Source organism: Taudactylus pleione, unplaced genomic scaffold (assembly GCF_031769625.1).
Source record: "Taudactylus pleione unplaced genomic scaffold, aTauple2 ptg000321l, whole genome shotgun sequence".
Lineage (NCBI taxonomy): Eukaryota > Metazoa > Chordata > Amphibia > Anura > Myobatrachidae > Taudactylus > Taudactylus pleione.
In genome coordinates this window covers 171,103-192,984 of record NW_028284722.1, presented here as the reverse complement: position 1 = coordinate 192,984, position 21,882 = coordinate 171,103, and the positions used below count along the sequence as shown (strand labels likewise).

Sequence of the window (21,882 nt, the reverse complement as noted above, 5' to 3'; positions counted from 1 at the left end):
CACACATACATATCCTATCCATCATTAAGCACACATACATATCCTATCCATCGATAAGCACACATACATATCCTATCCATCAATAAGCACACACATACATATCCTATCCATCAATAAGCACACATACATATCCTATCCATCAATAAGCACACACATACATATCCTATCCATCAATAAGCACACATACATATCATATCCATCACTAAGCACACATACATATCCTATCCATCACTAAGCACATATACATATCATATCCATCAATAAGCACACATACATATCATATCCATCAATAGGCACACATACATATCCTATCCATCACTAAGCACACATACATATCCTATCCATCACTAAGCACACATACATATCCTATCCATCACTAAGCACACATACATATCCTATCCATCACTAAGCACACATACATATCCTATCCATCACTAAGCACACATAAGTATCCTATCCATCAATAAGCACACATACATATCCTATCCATCACTAAGCACACATACATATCCTATCCATCAATAAGCAAACATACCTATCCAATCCATCTATAAGCACATATACATATCCTATCCATCAATAAGCACACATACATATCCATCACTAAGCACACATACATATCCTATCCATCACTAAGCACAAATACATATCCTATCCATCACTAAGTACACATACATATCCTATCCATCAATAAGCACACATACATATCCTATCCATCAATAAGCACACATGAATATCCTATCCATCTGTAAGCACACATACATATCCTATCCATCAATAAGCACACATACATATCATATCCATCAATAAGCACACATACAAATCCTATCCATCACTAAGCACACATACATATCCTATCCATCACTAAGTACACATACATATCATATCCATCAATAAGCACACACATACATATCCTATCCATCAATAAGCACACAAATATCATATCCATAAATAAGCACACATACATATCCTATCCATCACTAAGCACATATACATATCATATCCATTAATAAGCACACATACATATCATATCCATTAATAAGCACACATACATATCATATCCATCAATAGGCAAACATACATATCATATCCATCAATAAGCACACATATATACATATCCTATCCATCAATAAGCACACATACATATCCTATCCATCACTAAGCACAGATACATTTCCTATCCATCACTAAGCACACATATATATCATATCCATCACTAAGCACACATACATATCATATCCATTAATAAGCACACATACATATCATATCCATCACTAAGCACACATACATATCATATCCATTAATAAGCCGACATACATATCAGATCCATCACTAAGCACACATACATATCCTATCCATTAATAAGCACACATACATATCCTATCCATCACTAAGCACACATACATATCCTATCCATCACTAAGCACACATACATATCCTATCCATCAATAAGCACACATACGTATCCTATCCATCAATAAGCAAACATACATATCCTAACCATCAATAAGCACACATTCATATCCATCACTAAGCACACATACATATCCTATCCAACACTAAGCACACATACATATCCTATCCATCACTAAGCACACATACATATCCTATCCATCAATAAGCACACATACGTATCCTATCCATCAATAAGCAAACATACATATCCTAACCATCAATAAGCACACATACATATCCATCACTAAGCACACATACATATCCTATCCAACACTAAGCACACATACATATCCTATCCATCACTAAGCACACATACATATCCTATCCATCACTAAGCACACATACATATCCTATCCATCACTAAGCACACATAAGTATCCTATCCATCAATAAGCACACATACATATCCTATCCATCACTAAGCACACATACATATTCTATCCATCAATAAGCAAACATACCTATCCAATCCATCAATAAGCACATATACATATCCTATCCATCAATAAGCACACATACATATCCATCACTAAGCACACATACATATCCTATCCATCAATAAGCACACATGCATATCCTATCCATCACTAAGCACACATACATATCCTATCCATCACTAAGTACACATACATATGCTATCCATCACTAAGCAAACATACATATCATATCCATCAATAAGCACAAATACATATCCTATCCATCACTAAGCACAAATAAATATTCTATCCATCACTAAGCACACATACATATCCTATCCATCACTAAGCACACAAACATATCATATCCATCACTAAGCAAACATACATATCATATCCATCAATAAGCACACATACATATCCTATCCATCACTAAGCACAAATAAATATTCTATCCATCACTAAGCACACATACATATCCTATCCATCAATAAGCACACAAACATATCATATCCATCACTAAGCACACATACATATCATATTAATCACTAAGCACACATACATATCCTATCCATCAATAGGCACACATACATATCATATCCATCAATAAGCACACATACATATCCTATATATCAATAAGCACACATACATATCCATCACTAAGTACACATACATATCATATCCATCACTAAGCACACATACATATCCATCTCTAAGATATCCTATCCATCACTAAGCACACATACATATCATATCCATCACTAAGCACACATACATATCCTATCCATCAATAAGCACACATACATATCCTATCCATCACTAAGTACACATACATATCCTATCCATCACTAAGCACACATACATATCCTATCCATCACTAAGCACACATACATATCCTATCCATCAATAAGCACACATACATATCCTATCCATCACTAAGCACACATACATATCCTATCCATCACTAAGCACACATACATATCCTATCCATCACTAAGCACACATACATATGCTATCCATCACTAAGCAAACATACATATCCTATCCATCAATAAGCACAAATACATATCCTATCCATCAATAAGCACACATACATATCCTATCCATCACTAAGCACACATAAATATTCTATCCATCACTAAGCACACATACTCATCCTATCCATCAATAAGCACACATACATATCCTATCCATCACTAAGCACACATACATATCCTATCCATCACTAAGCACACATACATATCATATCCATCAATAAGCACACATACATATCCTATCCATTAATAAGAACACATACATATCCTATCCATCACTAAGCACACATACATATCCTATCCATCAGTAAGCACACATACATATCATATCCAATAATAAGCACACGTACATATCCTATCCATCAATAAGCACACATACATATCCTATCCATCACTAAGCACACATACATATCCTATCCATCACTAAGCACACATACATATCCTATCCATCAATAGGCACACATACATATCCTATCCATCACTAAGCACACATACATATCCTATCCATCACTAAGCACACATACATATCCTATCCATCACTAAGCAAACATACATATCATATCCATCAATAAGCACAAATACATATCCTATCCTTCAATAAGCACACATACACATCCTATCCATCACTAATCACACATACATATCCTATCCATCAATAAGCACACATAAATATTCTATCCATCACTAAGCACACATACATATCATATCCATCAATAACCACACATACATATCATATCCATCACTAAGCACACATACATATCCTATCCATCACTAAGCACACATATATATCCTATCCATCACTAAGCACACATACATATCATATCCATCAATAAGCATACATACATATCCTATCCATCACTAAGCACACATACATATCATATCCATCAATAACCACACATACATATCCTATCCATCACTAAGCACACATATATATCCTATCCATCACTAAGCACACATACATATCCTATCCATCACTAAGCACACATACATATCCTATCCATCAATAAGCATACATACATATCCTATCCATCACTAAGCACACATAAATATCATATCCATCACTAAGCACACATACATATCATATCCATCAATAAGCACACATACATATCCTATCCATCAAAAAGCACACATACATATCCTATCCATCACTAAGCACACATACATATCATATCCATTAATAAGCACACATACATATCCTATCCATCAATAAGCACACATACATATCATATCCATCACTAAGCACACATACACATCATATCCATCACTAAGCACACATACATATCCTATCCATCACTAAGCACACATACACATCATATCCATCACTAAGCACACATACACATCCTATCCATCACTAAGCACACATGCATATCCTATCCATCACTAAGCACACATACATATCCTATCCATCACTAAGCACACATACATATCCTATCCATCACTAAGCACACATGCACATCATATCCATCACTAAGCACACATAAATATATTAGACATTCTGTAATTGTGTATGAAATAATTACATTGTGGTGATCATATTTAATCATTAACAACATATCCCCTAATGGGTAAAATAGGCAGGTTTAGCTGTTAGTACATTCACTCCCTTTCTTCATTAATGAATTCATGTAGTAGCTCTATATGTAACCAACATACACATAAATTAGAATTTAAACACTATAATGCTTCTAAAAATATTTTTGATAAATGTTGCAGGTATAGTATATACATACAGGACAGATATATTATCAATATACTTTTGTTATATGAGAGATAGTTTGTTTTATCTCTTTCTTTCCTCAACCATAAATGCCAGCAACTCAGTATCATGTATTAGAAACATATAATATACAATAAATAATAAATAAATGACACATCTAGTCATGTATACAATGTTGCAGCCCCTGTCTCCTGTGATTATTAATTATACTTCATGGAAAAACAATTGTGGAAAAATTCATGAACACTGCTATTCATAAATGAGCTGGCAGCAAGAACCAAATAGGTTGAAAAAGGACAGATAAATGGTTATGTAAGGTGTGAGTGTCTGGTTCCTTCTGCTTTCCCAGGTCTCAAAAATTAAGCGGGCCTGGGATGAGAGAGGAACACACGGCAGCACCGTTTTTGCGGCAGGCAGCAGGCTCCTCTGAGACGTATTCTCTTCAAGTCAGGTATTTCTCTTTCAGGTGGGTCGTGACTTACCCCGAGGGCGCAACCGGCTCCTGCAATATTTTAAGTAACAGGGCCCTCCTTACACCATACACAGGCGCACTGTCCCTCATGACTATCTTTTGTTTCCAACGGTGGTGCCGTGTGTTCCTCTCTCATCCCAGGTCCGTTCAATTTGAAGACCTGGGAAAGCAGAAGGAACCGGACCCTCACACCTTACATAACCATTTATCTGTCCTTTTTGAACCTCTTTGGTTCTTGCTGCCAGCTCATTTATGAATAGCAGTGTTCATGTATTTTCCCCCAATTGTTTTCCATGAAGTATAATTAATAATCACAGGAGACAGGGGCTGCAACATTATATACATGACTAGATGTGTCATTTATTTATTTATTGTCTATTATTTGTTTCTAATACATGATACTGATTGCTGGCATTTATAGTTGAGAGAAAGACTGAGATAAAAAAACTATCTCTCATATAACAAAAGTATATCGAGAATATATCTGTCCTGTATGTATATACTATATCTGCAACATTTATCAAAACCGTTTTTAGAAGCATTATAGTGTTTAAATTCTAATTTATGTGTATGTTGGTTACATATAATGCTACTACATAAATGAATTAATGAAGAAAGGGAGTGAATGTACTAACTGCTAAACCTGGATAGGTTATGTATGTGTGCATAGTGATGGATAGGATATGTATGTGTGCTTAGTGATGGATAGGATATGTATGTGTGCTTAGTGATGGATAGGTTATGTATGTGTGCTTATTGATGGATAGGTTATGTATGTGTGCTTATTGCTGGATATGATATGTATGTGAGCTTATTGATGGATAGGATATGTATGTGTGCTTATTGATGGATATGATATGTGTGTGTGCTTATTGATGGATAGGTTATGAATGTGTGCTTATTGCTGGATATGATATGTATGTGTGCTAATTGATGGATAGGATATGTATGTGTGCTTATTGATGGATATGATATGTGTGTGTGCTTATTGATGGATATGATATGTATGTGTGCTTATTGATGGATAGGATATGTATGTGTGCTTATTGATGGATATGATATGTATGTGTGCTTATTGATGGATATGATATGTATGTGTGCTTATTGATGGATATGATATGTATGTGTGCTTAGTGAGGGATATGTATATGTGCTTAGTGATGGATAGGATATGTATGTGTGCTTAGTGATGGATAGGATATGTATGTGTGCTTAGTGATGGATAGGATATGTATGTGTGCTTATTGATAGATAGGATATGTATATGTGCTTAGTGATGGATAGGATATGTATGTGTGCTTAGTGATGGATAGGATATGTATGTGTGCTTAGTGATGGATAGGATATGTATGTGTGCTTAGTGATGGATAGGATATGTATGTGTGCTTATTGATGGATATGATATGTATGTGTGCTTATTGATGGATATGATATATATGTGCGCTTATTGATGGATATGATATGTATGTGTGCTTATTGATGGATATGATATTTATGTGTGCTTAGTGATGGATATGATATGTATGTGTGCTTAGTGATGGATAGGATATGTATATGTGCTTATTGATGGATAGGATATGTATGTGTGCTTATTGATGGATAGGTTATGTATGTGTGCTTATTGCTGGATAGGATATGTATGTGTGCTTATTGCTGGATAGGATATGTATGTGTGCTTAGTGATGGATATGTATATGTGCTTAGTGATGGATAGGATATGTATGTGTGCTTAGTGATGGATAGGATATGTATGTGTGCTTAGTGATGGATAGGATATGTATGTGTGCTTATTGATAGATATGATATCTATGTGTGCTTAGAGATGGGTATGATATGTATGTGTGCTTATTGATGGATATGATATGTATGTGTGCTTAGTGATGGATATGATATGTATGTGTGCTTATTGATGGATAGGTTATATATGTGTGCTTATTGCTGGATAGGATATGTATGTGTGCTTATTGATGGATAGGATATTTATGTGTGCTTATTGATGGTTAGGATATTTATGTGTGCTTATTGCTGGATATGATATGTATGTGTGCTTATTGCTGGATATGATATGTATGTGTGCTTATTGATGGATATGATATGTATGTGAGCTTATTGATGGATATGATATGTATGTGAGCTTATTGATGGATAGGATATGTATGTGTGCTTATTGATGGATAGGATATGTATGTGTGCTTATTGCTGGATAGGATATGTATGTGTGCTTATTGATGGATAGGATATGTATGTGTGCTTATTGATGGATAGGATATGTATGTGTGCTTATTGCTGGATAGGATATGTATGTGTGCTTATTGATGGATAGGATATGTATGTGTGCTTATTGATGGATAGGATATGTATGTGTGCTTATTGCTGGATAGGATATGTATGTGTGCTTATTGCTGGATATGATATGTATGTGAGCTTATTGATGGATAGGATATCTATGTGTGCTTAGTGATGGATATGATATGTATGTGTGCTTATTGCTGGATATGATATGTATGTGTGCTTATTGATGGATATGATATGTATGTGAGCTTATTGATGGATAGGATATGGATGTGTGCTTATTGATGGATAGGATATGTATGTGTGCTTATTGATAGATAGGTTATGTATGTCTGCTTATTGCTGGATAGGATATGTATGTGTGCATATTGCTGGATAGGATATGTATGTGTGCTAATTGATGGTTAGGATATTTATGTGTGCTTATTGCTGGATAGGATATGTATGTGTGCTTATTGATGGATAGGATATGTATGTGAGCTTATTGATGGATAGGATATGTATGTGTGCTTATTGCTGGATAGGATATGTATGTGTGCTTATTGATGGATAGGATTTGTATGTGTGCTTATTGATGGATATGATACGTATGTGTGCTTATTGATGGATATGATACGTATGTGTGCTCATTGATGGATATGATACGTATGTGTGCTTATTGATGGATATGATAATTATGTGTGCTTATTGATGGATATGATATGTATGTGTGCTTATTGGTGGATATGATATGTATGTGTGCTTATTGGTGGATATGATATTTATGTGTGCTTATTGATGGATATGATATTTATGTGTGCTTATTGATGGATATGATATGTATGTGTGCTTATTGATGGATATGATATTTATGTGTGCTTAGTGATGGATATGATATTTATGTGTGCTTATTGATGGATATGATATGTAAGTGTGCTTATTGATGGATATGATATTTATGTGTGCTTATTGATGGATATGATATTTATGTGTGCTTTTTGATGGATAGGATATTTATGTGTGCTTATTGATGGATAGGATATGTATGTGTGCTTATTGATGGATAGGATATTTATGTGTGCTTATTGATGGATAGGATATTTATGTGTGCTTATTGATGGATAGGATATTTATGTGTGCTTATTGATGGATAGGATATGTATGTGTGCTTAGTGATGGTTGTGATATGTATGTGTGCTTATTGATGGATATGATATGTATTAGGGGTGTGCACCGGCCACTTTTCGTGTTTTGTGTTTTGGTTTTGGATCTGGATCTTTCTTCGTGTTTTGGATCTGGATTGGTTTTGCCAAAACCACCCTTCCGTGTTTTGGGTTCTGGGTTTTGTGTTTTGGATCTGTATTTTTTTGAAAAAAAGCATAAAAACAGCTAAAATCACAGAATTTGTAGGTTTTTCTGCTCCTATGCTATTATTAACCTCAATAACCTTAATTTCCACTCATTTCCAGTCTATTCTGAACACCTCACACCTCACAATAGTGTTTTTATGTCCAAAAGGTTGCACCGAGGTAGCTGGATGACTATGCTAAGCGACACGAGTGGGCGGCACAAACACGTGACCCATCTAGGAGTGACACTGCAGTGGCAGACAGGATGGCAGTTAGAAAAACTAGGCCCCAAACTGTACATAATGCAAAGAAAAAAAGAGGTGCAAGATGGAATTGTCCTTGGGCCCTCCCACCCACCCTTATGTTGTATAAACAGGACATGCACACTTTAACAAATCAATCATTTCAGCGCCAGGGTCTGCCACACAACTGTGGCTGAAATGATTGGTTCGTTTGGGCCCCCACAAAACAAGCTGGCAATTAATGTGTCCCTGCACAAACTGGCTCTACGGAGGCAAGATGTCATCCTCATCCTCCTCATCCACCGATTCCTCACCCTCTTCAGTGTGTACATCCTCATCCTCACAAAGTATTAACTCGTCCCCACTTGAATCCACCACCACAGGTCCCTCTGTACGTTCTGGAGGCTGGTCTCCCTGGAAGAGCTGATAATTCATTTTGATGAACATCATCTTCTCCACATTCTGTGGAAACAACCTCCTACGCCTTTCGCTGACAAGGTTCCCGGCTGCACTAAACACTCTTTCGGAGTACACACTGGAGGGGGGGCAACTCAGGTAAAATAGAGCCAGTTTGTACAGGGGCCTCCAAATTGCCTCTTTTTCCTGCCAGTACAGGTATGGACTGTCTGACATGCCTACTTGGATGCTGTCACCGATGTAATCCTCCACCATTCTGTCAATGGTGACAGTATCATATGCAGTGACAGTAGACATGTCAGAAATTGTTGCCAGGTCCTTCAGTCCGGACCAGATGTCCAAACTTGGTCCTGCCTGCCCTGCATCACCGCCAGCGGGTTGCTTAGGATACCTAAGTTTTTTCCTGGCAGCCCCAGTTGCGGGAGAAAATGAAGAAGGAGCCGTTGACGTGTCACGTTCCGCTTCAGCTGACAGTGTGTTCACCAGCAGGTCTTTGCACCTCTGCAGGCTTGTGTCGGCCGGAAAGAGAGACACCACATAGGCTTTAAACCTAGGATCGAGCACGGTGGCCAAAATGTAGTGGTCTGATTTCAACAGATTGACCACCCTGGAATCCTGGCAAAGCGAATGAAGGGCTTCATCCACAAGTCCCACATGCCGAGCGGAATCGCTCCGTCTTAGCTCCTCCTTCACTTTCTCCAGCTGCTTCTGCAAAAGCCTGATGAGGGGAATGACCTGACTCAAGCTGGCAGTGTCTGAACTGACTTCACGTGTGGCAAGTTCGAAGGGCTGAAGAACCTTGCACAACACGGAAATCATTCTCCACTGCGCTTGAGTCAGGTGCATACCCCCTCCTTTGCCTATGTCATAGGTGGATGTATAGGCTTGTATGGCCTTTTGCTGCTCCTCCATCCTCTGAAGCATATAGAGGGTTGAGTTCCACCGCGTCACAACCTCTTGCTTCAGGTGATGGCGGGGCAGGTTCAAGAGTGTTTGCTGGCGCTCCAGTCTTCGGCACGCAGTCGCTGAATGGCGAAAGTGGCCAGAAATTTTTCGGGCCACCCAAAGCGTCTCCTGCACGCCCCTGTCGCTTTTCAGAAAATTCTGCACCACCAAGTTTATTGTGTGAGCAAAACATGGGACGTGCTGGAATTTGCCCAGATGTAATGCCCGCACAATATTGGTGGCGTTGTCAGATATCACAAATCCCCAGGAGAGTCTAAGTGGGGTAAGCCACTGGGCGATGATTTCCCTCAGTTTCTCTAAGAGGTTGTCGGCGGTGTGCCTCTTACTGAAACCGGTGATACACAGCGTAGCCTGCCTTGTAACGAGCTGGCGTTTCTGAGATGCTGCTACTGGTGACGCTGCTGCTGTTGCTGCGTAAGGTGATACATCTACCCAGTGGGCTGTCACAGTCATATAGTCCTTAGTCTGCCCTGTTCCACTTGTCCACATGTCCGTGGTTAAGTGGACATTGTGTACAACGGCATTTTTCAGGACACTGAGGACACTTTTTCTGACGTTTCTGTACAGTCTCGGTATCGCCTGCCTAGTGAAGTGGAATCTAGACGGGATTTGGAACCGGGGACACACTACCTCCATCAATTGTCTAAATCCCACTGCACTAATGGCGGATACCGGACGCACGTCTAACACCAACATAGCAGTCAAGGCCTCAGTTATACGTTTTGCTTCAGGATGACTGCTGTCGTACTTCATCCTCCTCGCTAAGGACTGTTGGAGGGTCAATTGTTTAGTAAAAGTAGTGGTGTTCCTACTTCCTCTCTGGGATGATGAACGACTCCCAGCAGCAGCAGCAACAGCAGCAGCGGCAGCAGTAGGCGTAGCAATGCAGGATCCTCCGGAGGAATCCCGGATAGGAGAGTCAGTCATGCCAGTGATATGGCCTGCAGGACTACTTCCGATCCTGACTAAGGAGGAAATTGACGAGGAGGGAGTTGACGGTGTGGTTTGCAGGCGCTTGGATACAACAGGACAACGGGATTTAGGTGTCCCTGGACTGCTTACGGTCTGAGCCAAAGTTTCTGAACTTGACAGTAACTTTTTATGAACGCGCTGCAGGTGCCGTATAAGGGAGGATGTTCCTAGGTGGTTGACGTCCCTACCCCTACTTATTTCACCTTTACATATGGTACATATGGCAAGACAGTTGTTGTCCGGATTTGGATAGAAATATTGCCAGACCAAAGAGGTGGAATGTTTGGTCTTCTGCCCAGGCATGACCGTGATGGGCTTTTTCATCCCACGGACAACAACTGTCTCCCCCGGAGCCTGATTTAAACAAACCACATCACCATCAGAATCCTCCTCGCCAACTTCCTCCTCAGCGCCAGCTACACCAGTATCCTCATCCTGTTGTACTTCAACAGTGACATCTTCAATTTGCATATCAGCAAGTGGACTGTGGGTGCTCCTTTCAGCACTTGCAGGGGGCGTGCAAATGGTGGAAAGAGCCACCTCTTCCCGTCCAGTGCTGGGAAGGTCAGGCATCGCAACCACCACCACACTTGGACTCTCCTTGGGGATTTGTGATATCTTCTTAGAAAGCACAGTTCTTCGCTGTGCTTTTGCCAGCTTAACTCTTTTGATTTTTTTAGTGGGAGGAGTGCTTCCATCGTCATGTGAAGCTGAACCACTAGTCATGAACATACTAGGGATCGACCTTAGCCGTTCCTTGCCACTCCGTGTCGTAAATGGCATATTGGCAAGTTTACGTTTCTCTTCAGCTGATTTAAATGTCTTTTTCAAGGTCATTTTCCTGAACTTTGCCATTTGGGATTGTATGTGCCCTCTACTATGACATTGGGCATCGGCCTTGGCAGACGACGTTGATGGCATGTTATCGTCTATGTCATGACTAGTGGCAGCAGCTTCAGCACTAGGAGGAAGTGGTTCTTGATCTTTCTCTATTTTATTTTTATCGGAGAAAGTTTGGTCCTCCATTTATGTTATATCGATTTGATATATACGTGCGGCTAAACACAGAAAATAATTTTTTTTTTGGTTTGGACTGGAGTGTACTTTGTGGGTTACAGCACCCTTTAACGGTCAAGCCAGCCGGCCCTTTACTTATGACACAGGCGCACTCTTGGCACTACTTTGTTGATGCACGTGCGGCTACTGCGCACACAATTCACAAACACAGAAAATAATTTTTTTTTAGGTTTGGACTGGAGTGTACTTTCGGGGGTTACAGCACCCTTAACGGTCAAGCCAGCCGGCCCTTTACTTATGACACAGGCGCACGCTTGGCACTACTTTGTTGATGCACGTGCGGCTACTGCGCACACAATTCACAAACACAGAAAATAATTTTTTTTTGGTTTGGACTGGAGTGTACTTTCGGGGGTTACAGCACCCTTTAACGGTCAAGCCAGCCGGCCCTTTACTTATGACACAGGCGCACGCTTGGCACTACTTTGTTGATGCACGTGCGGCTACTGCGCACACAATTCACAAACACAGAAAATAATTTTTTTTTGGTTTGGACTGGAGTGTACTTTCGGGGGTTACAGCACCCTTTAACGGTCAAGCCAGCCGGCCCTTTACTTATGACACAGGCGCACGCTTGGCACTACTTTGTTGATGCACGTGCGGCTACTGCGCACACAATTCACAAACACAGAAAATAATTTTTTTTTAGGTTTGGACTGGAGTGTACTTTCGGGGGTTACAGCACCCTTAACGGTCAAGCCAGCCGGCCCTTTACTTATGACACAGGCGCACGCTTGGCACTACTTTGTTGATGCACGTGCGGCTACTGCGCACACAATTCACAAACACAGAAAATAATTTTTTTTTTGGTTTGGACTGGAGTGTACTTTCGGGGGTTACAGCACCCTTTAACGGTCAAGCCAGCCGGCCCTTTACTTATGACACAGGCGCACGCTTGGCACTACTTTGTTGATGCACGTGCGGCTACTGCGCACACAATTCACAAACACAGAAAATAATTTTTTTTTGGTTTGGACTGGAGTGTACTTTCGGGGGTTACAGCACCCTTTAACGGTCAAGCCAGCCGGCCCTTTACTTATGACACAGGCGCACGCTTGGCACTACTTTGTTGATGCACGTGCGGCTACTGCGCACACAATTCACAAACACAGAAAATAATTTTTTTTTGGTTTGGACTGGAGTGTACTTTCGGGGGTTACAGCACCCTTTAACGGTCAAGCCAGCCGGCCCTTTACTTATGACACAGGCGCACGCTTGGCACTACTTTGTTGATGCACGTGCGGCTACTGCGCACACAATTCACAAACACAGAAAATAATTTTTTTTTGGTTTGGACTGGAGTGTACTTTCGGGGGTTACAGCACCCTTTAACGGTCAAGCCAGCCGGCCCTTTACTTATGACACAGGCGCACTCTTGGCACTACTTTGTTGATGCACGTGCGGCTACTGCGCACACAATTCACAAACACAGAAAATAATTTTTTTTTAGGTTTGGACTGGAGTGTACTTTCGGGGGTTACAGCACCCTTAACGGTCAAGCCAGCCGGCCCTTTACTTATGACACAGGCGCACGCTTGGCACTACTTTGTTGATGCACGTGCGGCTACTGCGCACACAATTCACAAACACAGAAAATAATTTTTTTTTGGTTTGGACTGGAGTGTACTTTCGGAGGTTACAGCACCCTTTAACGGTCAAGCCAGCCGGCCCTTTACTTATGACACAGGCGCACGCTTGGCACTACTTTGTTGATGCACGTGCGGCTACTGCGCACACAATTCACAAACACAGAAAATAATTTTTTTTTAGGTTTGGACTGGAGTGTACTTTCGGGGGTTACAGCACCCTTAACGGTCAAGCCAGCCGGCCCTTTACTTATGACACAGGCGCACGCTTGGCACTACTTTGTTGATGCACGTGCGGCTACTGCGCACACAATTCACAAACACAGAAAATAATTTTTTTTTTGGTTTGGACTGGAGTGTACTTTCGGGGGTTACAGCACCCTTAACGGTCAAGCCAGCCGGCCCTTTACTTATGACACAGGCGCACGCTTGGCACTACTTTGTTGATGCACGTGCGGCTACTGCGCACACAATTCACAAACACAGAAAATAATTTTTTTTTAGGTTTGGACTGGAGTGTACTTTCAGGGGTTACAGCACCCTTAACGGTCAAGCCAGCCGGCCCTTTACTTATGACACAGGCGCACGCTTGGCACTACTTTGTTGATGCACGTGCGGCTACTGCGCACACAATTCACAAACACAGAAAATAATTTTTTTTTGGTTTGGACTGGAGTGTACTTTCGGGGGTTACAGCACCCTTTAACGGTCAAGCCAGCTGGCCCTTTACTTATGACACAGGCGCACGCTTGGCACTACTTTGTTGATGCACATGCGGCTACTGCGCACACAATTCACAAACACAGAAAATAATTTTTTTTTAGGTTTGGACTGGAGTGTACTTTCGGGGGTTACAGCACCCTTAACGGTCAAGCCAGCCGGCCCTTTACTTATGACACAGGCGCACGCTTGGCACTACTTTGTTGATGCACGTGCGGCTACTGCGCACACAATTCACAAACACAGAAAATAATTTTTTTTTTGGTTTGGACTGGAGTGTACTTTCGGGGGTTACAGCACCCTTAACGGTCAAGCCAGCCGGCCCTTTACTTATGACACAGGCGCACGCTTGGCACTACTTTGTTGATGCACGTGCGGCTACTGCGCACACAATTCACAAACACAGAAAATAATTTTTTTTTGGGTTTGGACTGGAGTGTACTTTCGGGGGTTACAGCACCCTTAACGGTCAAGCCAGCCGGCCCTTTACTTATGACACAGGCGCACGTTTGGCACTACTTTGTTGATGCACGTGCGGCTACTGCGCACACAATTCACAAACACAGAAAATAATTTTTTTTTTGGTTTGGACTGGAGTGTACTTTCGGGGGTTACAGCACCCTTAACGGTCAAGCCAGCCGGCCCTTTACTTATGACACAGGCGCACGTTTGGCACTACTTTGTTGATGCACGTGCGGCTACTGCGCACACAATTCACAAACACAGAAAATAATTTTTTTTTTGGTTTGGACTGGAGTGTACTTTCGGGGGTTACAGCACCCTTAACGATCAAGCCAGCCGGCCCTTTACTTATGACACAGGCGCACGCTTGGCACTACTTTGTTGATGCACGTGCGGCTACTGCGCACACAATTCACAAACACAGAAAATAATTTTTTTTTGGTTTGGACTGGAGTGTACTTTCGGGGGTTACAGCACCCTTTAACGGTCAAGCCAGCCGGCCCTTTACTTATGACACAGGCGCACGCTTGGCACTACTTTGTTGATGCACGTGCGGCTACTGCGCACACAATTCACAAACACAGAAAATATATTATTTTTTTAGCACTTGGGGGGAGCACCCCTGATGGACAGAGCACCCCCTGGACAACACTACAGCACCCCTTTAGGACTGGGACACTGCACAGGACTTTGGAGTGGACACAGCCCCTATGGAGAACTGACTGCACAACACAGTCCAGCCAGCCCCTATGGACTTTGAAGTAGTGGACACAGCCCCTATTAACAACAGCAGCACAGCACAACACAGCCAGCCCCTATGGACTTTGAAGTAGTGGACAACAGCAGCACTACACTACACTACACTACACAGCACTAACTCCCACCCTCCCTCTTCACTGTCCACAGCCGAGTGAGAAAATGGCGCCGACGCGGGTACCTTATATAGGATCCAAAACCCGCGAGACTCGGAAGGCGGGATGATGACGTTTTGCCTCGATGTCAGATCCGAGTCAGGCGGGAAAAGTCGAGCCTGACTCGGATCGGACTCGGATCGGGGGGGCTCGGGGGGGTTCGGATTTCAGAAATCCGAACCCGCTCACCCCTAATATGTATGTGTGCTTAGTGATGGATATGATATTTATGTGTGCTTAGTGATGGATATGATATGTATGTGTGCTTATTGATGGATATGATATATATGTGTACTTAGTGATGGATATGATATGTATGTGTGCTTATTGATGGATATGATATGTATGTGTGCTTAGTGATGGATATGATAATCATGTGTGCTTATTGATGGATATGATATGTATGTGTGCTTACTGATGGATATGATATTCATGTGTGCTTATTGATGGATAGGATATGTATGTGTGCTTATTGATGGATATGATATGTATGTGTGTGCTTATTGATGGATAGGATATGTATGTGTGCTTACTGATGGATATGATATTCATGTGTGCTTATTGATGGATATGATATTTATGTATGCTTATTGATGGATATGATATTTATGTTTGCTTAGTGATGGATAGGATATGTATGTGTGCTTATTGATGGATTGGATATGTATGTGTGCTTATTGATGGATAGGATATGTATGTATGTGTGCTTATTGATGGATAGGATATGTATGTGTGCTTAGTGATGGATAGGATATGTATGTGTGCTTATTGATGGATAGGATATGTATGTGTGCTTATTGATGGATAGGATATGTATGTGTGCTTAATGCATACGAATACTTAATTAAGTTTGAGGATAGATAAGCACCCTGTTTGATATTTAAAATTTGTTAGTTAGTTAAGGGTTAAGGCTGGGTAAGGTGTGGTTAGGTAGTGGTCAGTTGATGTGATAAGCCTATCATAGGATTTGTGGGAGGTTACAAATTACCCATATATATTCCTTGGTAAGAGGAGCCATTTTCCTCTTTTCCAGTTTCTTCAAACCAGGCTGGCTAAGTATTCCATATAGTATCTGCATAGCTGTATATCTTGGTCTAAATTCTTTCTCTTTTATTTCACATCCTACCTATCTCTTTTATTCTCATCTTTCTCTCACCCCTTTCCTTCCAGCTCCTTCTATCCAGCCCCCCCCCCTTTTTTGTGTTTAACATCCCATCCACCTGCTGTTTCCACCCCCCCCCCTCCCTCTGTCCTCTGATTTTACTGCCCCCCCCCCTCATTCCTGTTTCATAATGCCCAGACCCCGCCGCTCAGCGCCCCCCCCCCCCCGCCGATTGATGGAGGCTTCCAGGCCCCTTACATCTGCGGCTCCCCCTCCATCCAGACGCGGGCCGCACCACGCTGCAGGCTGCGAGCATGTGCCCGCCCGCGTTCCCGCGCGGGCACCCCCCGCCGGCTCCCGCTCCCTCACCTCCCCCGCTGCCTCTCCGCAATTGATGGCCGCCTGGCTCTCCGGCGGCGCCGCGAGCAGCACGGGCGGCCGTAGCCCAGCGCCTCTCCCCGCACTTGCCTCGGCCAGCCCGCGCCCTGCGCCCTCAGTTGGCCCCGCCCACAGGGTCGCGGCGGCCATTTTAAGCCAGGATCCAGCACAGGGGGCCCTATGCATTTCTGCATCCCCCCCTTCAGCCCCCTCTACCCCTGGAGCGAGGGGGCCCCCTCCTCCTCAGCCCTCACCTCTATTATTCAGCCACCAGGGTTCCCCCTGCAGCGTGGCATCAGTTGCTGGGTCCATCAGGACTGGTACCCTAAGTGCCCCCCCAGCTTGTTATTACCCATCGCCACCCCCGCACCTATGGGTGGCGGTTACAACATGCAGCAACCCCCCCTTGCATTCAACCCTTTACCAGCGCAGCAGCCCAGCTGGTCACCATATTTCACCGGCCCCTACGGCCCACCCCATTTTTCAAATGCAGCACCTTACTTTTCTGCCCCCATCGGGCTCCACCAGGCCCTCCCCCCCACTATGTTCCAGTACGCCCTCCCTGCGTTAACCCCTGGGCCCGCCCCCCTTCCGCAAGGGTTCGGCCCGTATTACCATGCCCTGCCGCCACCTTTCGCCCTTCCTCCGGCCACTTCTGCAGCATATGCCCAGCCCATGCATATCCCACCCCCCCTTCCCACCCCGCCCCCCCCCCCCTCAGCCACCTGCAGCTGTCCATGCGCCCCTGCGGCCCCCCCATGCCCCCCTTTCCACGGGGGGAGTTGATGTGCAGTCTGAGTCACCTGTGATTACGTCAAGTCCTCAGGTTGCAGTTGGGGAGCATTCCAATCGGGCAGCTGAGATTCAGCGGACGGACAGCGAGATGGCTTCGGCGAGTCAAGTCGTGGTGGGTGCACCGCGCAACGAGGGACTTTTGGCGAACACTCTGGACGAAGTGGCTGGTCCTTCGACGGCAGTTTCTGGTGAGCATGCTGTTTCCACATTGCACAGCACACACTCATCTTCCACTGACTCTAGCGATTCTGCAAGTTCATCAGAGAGGCCGCGTAAGCTTATGCGATACTTATCGCACAAGATTAAAGGGAAGCGGGGGAGTCCCAAAAAGACCAGCACAGTGTCAGCAGCTAAGGTCCCAGATTCTACGGGGGATATGGTGCATTGCGCAAACACGGCCATTCTTAGGGGTTTGAGGTCTAAGGTTAGGGAAAGGATCAGGAAGGGGAAATTCGTGGACATGTTTTCCATTACAGCGGATGCTAAAAAGGCTTTAGATCGGGCAAAATCAGCTGGTGCAGGCACGGAAGAAAGCTTCCGTTCATTCCAGAATTGGGAAGCAGGGATGTTCGTTTTCGCAGCTTCATACCTTGAGTCACGCCCGACTGAGTACATGAATGTTCTCAAGTATATGCATATGGTGCACGGCATGCACTCGTCAGGCAAGGGTACAGCTTGGCGGAAATATGATGAGACATTCCGGAAAAAGCAAGAGGGGCAGGCGAATTTTCAGTTTGGCTTCAAGGACGTAGAGGTGTGGCTGGAAGTCAACCAACTGCCTCGCGCTTCTGCGGATTCCTTGGTAGTGCGTAAACAGCCCTTTCCGGCCCGCCCAGGCGGTGCAGGAGCCGGCAGAGGAAAATGCTACGCATATAATAATGCGCAATGTAATAGAGGGTCGGGCTGTCGGTATAGACACATATGCATGCTCTGCGGGAGCGGGCACCCGGCTAAAGAATGCGGGCGTACCGGCGGTGGAAGGACAAATCGAGGTGATCAGCCCGACGAGTCGCGGGGCGGTGTTAGGTAAAGCACCTTCGCTGGTGGACCTAGGGGCGTTGAAGAGCTGGTTGGCTCGTTATCCTCTCAGGGAGGAAGCAGCCTTTTTGTTTCATGGGTTTAGTGAAGGTTTGCGTTTACCGGTGACACGGGAGGTCTCGGTTGTGTCTAAAAGAAATCTTAAGTCGGCACGCCTACACCCGGAAGTAGTACGACTTAGATTAAAGCGGAAATAGGGTTGGGGCGCATGTGCGGCCCTTTTAAGTCCCCACCATTGGAAGGTTTGTGCATATCGCCTTTAGGGGTCGTACCAAAAAAGGAACCGGGTAAGTTTAGGTTGATACAGCATCTTTCTTACCCCGAGGGAGGGTCGGTCAACGACGCGCTAGATCCATCGGATTGTCGGGTCATTTACCAATCATTTGAGCAGGCTCTAGATATAGTACAGAGTTTTGGGAGAAGGGCGTTATTAGCCAAGGTGGATATCGAGTTGGCTTTTCGGCTGTTGCCCCTTCACCCCGAATCTTTTAAGTACATGGGTTTTAGAGTTGCGGGACTCTATTATGTAGATAGATGCTTGCCGATGGGATGTTCCATCTCGTGTTCCTTTTTTGAATGTTTTAGCTCCTTTTTGCAATGGTGCTTACAGGCGGGCACAGGGCAAGCGGGGGTTACCCACTACCTAGATGATTTTCTGTTGGTGGGGCCAGCGGATACCCAGGTTTGTGAGGAATTGCTTTTTTCCTTGCAGGCCTTGTTCACAGTGGTAGGCGTTCCTGTTGCCAGGGACAAGACGGAGGGTCCGGTTACACGTTTGACGTATTTGGGCATAGAAATAGATACTGTGCTAGGGTTATGCCGTTTGCCGATTGAAAAGGTGCGACGTTTGGGGGAGTTGCTTGAAGCGTTTGTTTTGTCAAAGAAAGTCTCGCTGAAGCAGATGCAGTCGTTGCTAGGGCTCCTTAACTTTACTTGTAGAGTCATTCCCATGGGTCGGGTTTTTTGTAGGCGGCTCGAAAGAGCCACGGCGGGTATCAAGAAGCCCCATCACCTCGTTCGAATATCCCAAGATTTGAGGGAAGACCTTCGAGTTTGGTTGCTTTTCCTGCGCGAGTTTAACGGTGTTCGTATATGGCTCCGGGCCCCAGTAGATAATTCAGAGCTTCAGTTATTTACTGACGCGTCCGGTTCCATCGGTTTCGGCGCCTTTTTTGAAGGAGATTGGTGCGCGGAGCCTTGGCCAGAAGTTTGGGGAGTTTTGGGCCTTACGAAGAACATACTGCTCTTAGAACTTTTCCCCATCGTAGTGGCAGTTGAGTTATGGGCTTACAGGCTTTGTAATAGGAGGATCCTTTTTTGGTGCGATAATTTGGGTGTTGTTCAGGCAGTAAATAATCAGAGGGCGGAGTCTCCGTTGGCTTTGAAGTTGTTGAGGCACTTGACGCTTCTTTGCTTACGGAGGAACATTGAGTTTAGGGCGCAGCATGTTCCGGGAGTGTCTAATGAGATAGCAGACGCCTTATCTCGTTTGCAGTGGGACAGGTTTCGTTCTCTCGCTCCTTACGCTTCTATTCATGGTTTAAACTGCCCCTCCCATGTATGGCAGATTGTCGTGCCGGCATCAAAGGCCTCGCAATGAAGTCTCTGGCCCCTAGCACGTTAAGGACCTACACGGCAGCTTGGGACAATTGGCAGGGTTTCTTGGCTTCCACACGTGAGGGAGGTAAGACGGTTGACGACCGTATGGCAGAGTTTGTTTGGAACTGGCATGAAAGGGGTCGTTCTAAGGCTGCTATGTCTGCGGCGCTGTCTGGCATCGCTTACTTTTCTAAACTACATGGCGTTGCAGATCCCACAAAATCGTTTCTGCTATCCAAAGTGATGAAGGGGTGGGCGAAGGAACACCCTAGCATAGGCGACACGCGTAGACCAATTGACCCGGCTTTGCTTAAAGATCTGATTGTGGCTGTATCAGGGGTTGCTTTAGGCGAGTACGAATCGGCCCTTTTTAGTTTAGCTTTTTCATTGGCATATTTCGGGGCGTTTAGAATCGGAGAGCTTGTAGCCTCTAGTAAGAGTTCCGCGACATCGGGTTTATTGTTTAAACACATGGTAGTTAAGAAGGAATTGATATTGTGTAAAATTCATAGGTCCAAGACTGACCAACTTGGCAGGGGTCGTTGGATTTCTATAAAAGAACACTCAGACGCTGTTATCTGCCCAGTTGCCTTGGCGCGGCGTTTTAATGCTCTTCGCCCTCCAAGTGGCGCGCAGTGGCTTGTACATGTTAATCTTACACCTTTATCTAAGTTTCAGTTCATAAAGCTGTTTCAAAATTGCCTTATAGCCTTAGGCCTGCCCACAGACCAGTTCGGGACACATTCATTTAGGATAGGGGCAGCAACCTGCGCAGCGGTTGATGGTGCTTCGGTCGACACCTTACAAAAGTTGGGTCGATGGAAGTCATCAGCTTATAAAACTTATTTAAGGGAGGATAAGTTGCTTAAGTAGCTGAGCTCCTTGCGAGTTTGTTGGGAAACC

General features: G+C 43.7%; 2 protein-coding genes across 2 annotated transcripts in view; one reads left to right on the top strand and one right to left on the bottom strand.

Moving 5' to 3' along the window:
• FAM135B (family with sequence similarity 135 member B) overlaps window positions 1-21,882 on the bottom strand; it is a 174,395-nt gene that overhangs the window by 128,827 nt on the left and 23,686 nt on the right. The window lies entirely within an intron of this gene.
• Window positions 20,595-21,852, top strand: LOC148509517 (uncharacterized). Its single transcript, XM_088443008.1, has one exon. The coding sequence runs from the start codon at window positions 20,941-20,943 to the stop codon at window positions 21,850-21,852; it is 912 nt and encodes a 303-aa protein (XP_088299134.1). The 5' UTR covers window positions 20,595-20,940.